Raw genomic sequence first — 6,000 nt, 5'->3', positions numbered from 1 at the left:
TAGCAGATGGCGGTATTTGTTACGGACACGCTCACTTCTCCCTGGTCTACAGGAGGAAAAAAAACTCACGCCTGATCCTACGGAACTTTTAATTCATTAAAGAATTACTGAGCTCGCAGCTGGCACAGTAACCACCGACGGCCGTACCTCAGGATGGGCGGCACCTGCCCTGCACAGCGCGGGCCCCGGCGGCTGACAGGAGCTTCCCAGGGGATGCGAAGAGCAGCGAGGCGCGAGGCACCGGGCACCGGCCACCGGCTCGGCGCGGCCGGCGGGCTCTGGAGCCGCTCTGCCCGCGGAAGGATCACGGCGCAGGGATCCCCGCGGAGGGATCCGGCCCCGCCCCGCTGCCATGGCAACGCTGGAGGCGGCGGCGCCAAGCGCGCGGCGGGAGGGGAGGGGGCGGTGCCCGGCCACGTGACCGGCTCCCGCCGCAGCCATGGCCGCCAGGCTCCTCCCCGCCATCAAGTGAGTCCCCGCCGCCGCGCTGCCCTCCCGGGGAGCCCGCCCGAGCCCCGCCCGCCACCGCGCCCCCGCCGCGCTCCCCCCCGCGCCCCCGGGACCCCCCCCGGGCCTGTCCGCAGGGCCCCGGCCCGCCCCGCCGGCCTGCGGCCTCCAGCGCCGCGCCCTTGACCTCGGCCGCCTCCGCCAGGCCCAGGCCCGGCCCCGGCCCCGGCCCCCTCCCCTGTCGCCGTACGCCCGCGGCTTCTCCCGGCGAGCGTGAACGCGTAAAACAACCGCGGGGAGCGGCGGCCAGGGGTGCTCGTGCGGAGCGGGCGCTTTCCCGAGGGAGAAGGCGCGGAAGGCGCTGCTGGGAGCGAGAGAACCCCCCTCCCCCAAATACCTGTGAATGCGAGCGTTTAAATATTGGTTCTCTCCCGCCTCCCTCGGCGGCCGGCTCTATCCTATGTCCCACCGCAGCACTGCTGCCTGGCGACTTGTTGGTTGCTTGGGTTTTTCCTTTTTCCCCCCCTAGGTGTTGCAATAGCTTCGTGGTTTTTTTAAAGAGGAAACAACTCTGAATCTGAAAAAGTCAGTGTCCCCAGATCTCTTGCCTATAATGAAAAAGTAAATAAAGGCCAAATATTCTCTTCCTGCCTTCCCTTTTGCAGGTTGCCGCTACAGCTGTAAACCTAGCGTTGGCACACACAGGGGAACTTTCAGAGCCCAGGCAGTGCAGGAACAGGCATGGCCGGGTGTTACCTGGACTGTAATGAGCTTAACGAGATACTGGTGTCTGTCAAATTAATCAGATTACTTATTAACAAGACAGCAAGAGCCACATTAACATGGACATCTTACCCACTGCAAAATCCTTTAGTTCCTTTTATCAAAGGTATATGCCCGTGCTTCTAGGACTCTAACAAGTGGCACATACTCGGAGATGTTTGACACTTTCTCATTTTTTCTTGAAAGCTGTCACTGATAAAGCGTGAATGGGTATGGTATCAAGGGGCTGACAGGGAATAGCTGGCCTAGGAAGAAAAGGAACGTAGCTAGATTATTTTTCTGCTGCTTTTTGTCTGCAAGACAACATTACAGTAAAGCATTTGCGACCCTCAGATTTCTTTATCAATACCTTCTCTTTGACGGTCACAACCTACCGGGAGAGATGCACTGATAGTCATAACATGAACTGCTCTGTTGCTGCTTTTGATTCTTTCAGGTTTGTCATCAAAGGAAGCCTGGCTGGAGCTGCTGTATACGTGGCATATGATCAGGGGCTGCTGGGCAGTGGCACACAAGGTGCCGAAGCTCTCAAAAAAGCTCAAGCAGCACTGCCTCCAGCTATCCAAGAGTGGACAAGTTACATAGGCTGGGAGGTAAGGACTGTGCAGATGAACACAGCAAAACAAACACATCCTCTGAGTGAGGAGGAGAAAACATTGGGGTGATATTCTGGTTCCGGTGATGCTGGCAGGAGTTTTGCTGTTAAAACTGGATTTCACATTGAGAATATTTTGAAAAGGATTGAAATGGAAGGAGGATAAAATGTTAAATTTAGGGGAGAGACATTGCTCACAGATGTTCTTTCAAAGGAGAAGGGGTAGCTAGCCTATGCAGGGTCAAAGAGGGGATAGCAAGCATGCTCTGGGAGATATCTCACTACGTAGTGGTATTCCTAAGCTCTTTTTGAAGGATCCTACATGCTTTTAAAAAATGAACGAAAAGATTGTCCTCCCAATTTCTCAAGCTGCTAACAGTTCATCAAGGTGAATTTAAATTGCCTGAAGAGGCCCGTCTCTTTGAGTAATTGCTAGTTTTTAAAATCCTCAGGAGAAGCCTTTGCTGAAAGTTTGAAAAGCATTTTTCATTTTAGAGACTGTTCTAAACTAATAGATAACTGAAAGGAGACAGCCATGGAGATGATTTTTCAGAAGCACCCAAATGATAAGTACTGCCTTCTGCCCCTACGTTATACTGGGGGAAAGAACAAAGTCCAGACTTTAAGCCTCATGTCTGATCCCTTTTGAGACTTACAGAGAGTAGGCACCCAAGTATTTTTGAGATCTGAGGTCAAGAGGCTTCTCCAAGGTGATGTGAGTCCTGTTATAAGTGAAACCCCTCAAGTGCTGATATTTTGCCTCTCTTTCTCTTTCTAGCTCCCATCCACTCCAAAATTTGACTTTTCCCCCTCTGATTCCTGGAATAAAGGTAAGAATAACTTCTCACCAAACTGTGAAAGGAGCAAGGGGCCAAGAGTGATGTAGCTCATACCAGTCTCATTTCAGTACTGTCCTCCTAAAGGGAATGATGGAGAAGGAGGTGACCGATGTAACAGGCTGGTGGAAGGAGCATTAGGACTGGGACTGAGGAAGCGTGTTCTGCCCCAGGTTTTACCACTAGCACACCAAGTGACTTTAGACTTAATTTCTCTTTCCAACTGTGAAATAAGGAGGAGGATGTGTGCCCATAAACCTGCCTGCCTTTTCTAACCAGAGGAGCTGAGGTTTCTTTTACCTACAAAGCTTGCTGCCCACCTGTGCCCCAAGACAGGCATGCCTACACTATCCTAGAATCTAAGATTGAATGTTTCAGTGAAGTGTTTGGGGAGGCATGTGGCCCTCACAATAAATAGATGGGGTTCATGCACCAGTGAGTTCCATCAGCACTGGTAGTGGTCAGGGAAACTAGAGCATAAAAATAAATGATGACTTATTTGTAAGAAAAGGTGAGCCTTTGGTTAGAGATGGAAGAGTTTATAAACTCTTCAGATGCTCGTATGTCTGAACTCAGCCTCTCGCTTTTTTTTTAGAATTTTAGAGACCTTGTTTGAAGGCCAAAGCTTGTTATAAATACTTAGTTAATTTATAGTTTTTATGGTGCAGCAAAAAGTCTTCATGTAATTGTTGGGAAACATGGTCCACAAATACTGTGACATGTCCAACTTAACCATGGAGCCTGTGGCAAGGCCAGAAATAAAATGGAACTTAGCCGAGTTCTTTGTTTCAGTCTTGTAATTGTCTATGCTTTATACTGGTCCTGAAGTTGGAATTTTTCTGTGTCACAAATGCTACTGAGACAATAAAGCTGTACTTGAAACAAGGATCATTCAGGTCTCAATGTGTTTGAAAGCTTCTGAGATAGAGCCAGATTTTTCTCTCTGTCTTTGAAGAGATCTACAACACTAGAATAACATTAGGAAATTTGGCTTGAATGATGCTCTTGGGATAATTCTTCTCTACTTTCCTTGCAGGAGTGCGGACAGTCGTGTCTGCCTTGTCTGTAGCTCCCACCAGGGCCTGTGAATACACTGTGGAAGGCTGGAAGTATGTGAAGGATCTTGTCAAATGAACACGTTCTCCAGGGCTCGTGATTCTCTCCATCCTACGTTGTCTTTGGAATGATGCATAGTCCGTCCCTCTAAAGGGCAGCTCGGCCATGCAAGGACTACAATAAAAGACTTTGGAACTTCTGTTTGTATTTGGGTTGGTTTTGGCATACAGACTGCAATAATTACTTTTTGTCTTACCAGTGAACAGAGGCTTCAGCAGAGATCATGGATCAGTTGTAATGAAGTGATGGCCATATGCTGAGGTATAGCCTCTGTTCTAAAGCTGCCAAGCTTGCTAACTAGACAGATTATACTGAAGCTGAATTAATCTTGAGGGTAAATGCCATCTAATTCAAAACAAGCCAACAAGAGTTAAAAAAAAAATACTAAAAAAAAAAATCCCAGGTAACAGTAAAAGATGTTGTTCAAAGACAAAGCGCTTGTCTTCAAGCTAGCTGGGGAAGGAGTGCCTCTGCCAGACAAAGAGCACATTATTGATGTGGAAGCTGCGACTTGTCACACAACTGGGATGAGCCAGTACTAGTTGCAACAGTTGTTGTTGATGACAGTGTGCAATAGAAGGGAATTTGTGATGCAAAACTCTAGCGAGTCATAGGAAACTTCTAACACCCCCCCAGTCTGTTTGGCCTCTGGACAATGCCAGTGTTCCTAGTACCTCAGCTCGACCAGCCAAATCACAGTACCGTTTAACCATAACTTTTCCAGCAACTGATCCAAGTTTGCCCTTGGATGCATGGTCAATGACCAGTAGCACTGTCAAATTTACACCTGTATCTGAATTCTGAGCTCCACAGCATAGGTTGTTTGGAGGCAAGGGTTTCGATTTTTAAATTTTACCAGCTGTTGGCTAAAACTAAGTGGATTCAGTTTGTCTCTTGACTTGAAAAAGTATTCTGTCTGCTGGCTTCTTTACATGCCTGTAAAATAGGGCTGGAAGTACCTTTAAGATACTGGCACCTCTGTGTGTAAAGCTTTTTGGCAACTGAACACAAGAGAAAATGGGAACGGGAAGGATCTCCAATCATAGCCAAATCCCCATGGAAGGGAGAATGAGGGTGAGGGATTTCCTACTTCATCTAAACCTAGTGCCCCCGTGAAGAATTAGGCAGAAGTGCCTCAGGAGCAGAGCCCGTTGACTGCAACTATGTCTGTGTATTGTAAGTTCTTTGCAAAGGAGCAATGCTATTCTGCAGCTGAGCTATGAAAAAATACATGAATGTGAGCTAAACTCAGACCTGGCCACTAAATCATTCTGCAATCTGCGCGGACATTTTTTCATTTCCATATTTTTTGAATGCCTACAGACTTGAAGCTGTGTTGTCCTACCACACTTTGTACCAGCTTTCTCCTAGTTTTTGCATGAATAAAAACAGAAATGTGATTTTTTTTTTTTTTTTAAACACAAAAACCTTGTTTGCTGATAAGAAGCAATACAAAATGGGAGATGGGAAGGGAGGTTCCTGGAAAGCAAGAATATTTTCTTGCTATCCATCTCATCTTCCAAAGGAGGTGGATAGCTCCTCTGAAGAGGAGGAGGAGCAAAGATTACAGTGCACTTCTCAGTTCCCTGCCAAAATATAAGTAGGTCCAGAAGATGCTGAAAGTAACAACTAGCTGTCAAATCAACACAAGAAATAGGGTAAATTTCACTTAAGCAGGAACCATCATGACCATGTAACTGTGTATTGGGGACATATGGAAAAGAACCAGAGTTAGCAGCAAGAAAATTGTTTGCTGGTGGTAGATGTCTGTAGAAGAGGCAGTCAACACTTTTTTGGTAGAACAGAAGTATGCAACGTACAGTTAAATTAAGGCCTGGGCAGAAACTAGATTCCTGACAACTCATTCCTGCCATCGTTTTTCTGACGATGTGGTTTTTTTCACGTGAGCAAAATGAATGTCCATATCACGATGGGTTAGGTACTAACATTTTGTTCTCATGGTGGAAAAACTAGCGGGCATATGCAGGCAGGGATGAGGGTTGCTGTAAAAGCTAAAGCAACGTTTTACCACAGTGGTGTTTCTAGGGATGAAGAACAAGGATGTAGCATGGCAGGTTGAGAAGTCAAAGTAGCTCATTAGCAGGACATCCACAGTAACTCATTCCAAAATACTTCTGATGTATGTGTTCAGTCCTGCCACATGTCCCCCTCGCCCTCAAAGCATTAACGAAGTAGCTAGGAAGCAATTTCCGCAGCTCCTAC

The 6,000-nt window shown here is 47.3% G+C and overlaps 1 protein-coding gene across 1 annotated transcript; it reads left to right on the top strand.

The window, feature by feature from the left end:
• Positions 1–425: 425 nt before the first annotated feature.
• On the top strand, positions 426–3,916 carry MICOS13 (mitochondrial contact site and cristae organizing system subunit 13). Its single transcript, XM_075723733.1, has 4 exons — positions 426–468; positions 1,667–1,823; positions 2,604–2,655; positions 3,698–3,916. The coding sequence occupies exons 1-4, from the start codon at positions 440–442 to the stop codon at positions 3,793–3,795; spliced, it is 336 nt and encodes a 111-aa protein (XP_075579848.1). The 5' UTR covers positions 426–439; the 3' UTR covers positions 3,796–3,916.
• The last annotated feature ends 2,084 nt before the right edge of the window (positions 3,917–6,000 follow it).

Source organism: Pelecanus crispus, chromosome 20 (genome assembly GCF_030463565.1).
Source record: "Pelecanus crispus isolate bPelCri1 chromosome 20, bPelCri1.pri, whole genome shotgun sequence".
NCBI classification, from domain to species: domain Eukaryota; kingdom Metazoa; phylum Chordata; class Aves; order Pelecaniformes; family Pelecanidae; genus Pelecanus; species Pelecanus crispus.
Note: the sequence above shows the minus strand (reverse complement) of the source record. Positions and strands in the feature narration are given on the sequence as shown.

Bases quoted from the DNA above. Each gene is read 5' to 3' on its own strand.
- MICOS13 (XM_075723733.1), top strand. From the start codon at position 440: ATGGCCGCCAGGCTCCTCCCCGCCATCAA. The intron at 1,824-2,603 runs GTAAGGACTGTG...TTCTCTTTCTAG, and splicing joins CAAGTTACATAGGCTGGGAG to CTCCCATCCACTCCAAAATT. The intron at 2,656-3,697 runs GTAAGAATAACT...CTTTCCTTGCAG, and splicing joins CTCTGATTCCTGGAATAAAG to GAGTGCGGACAGTCGTGTCT.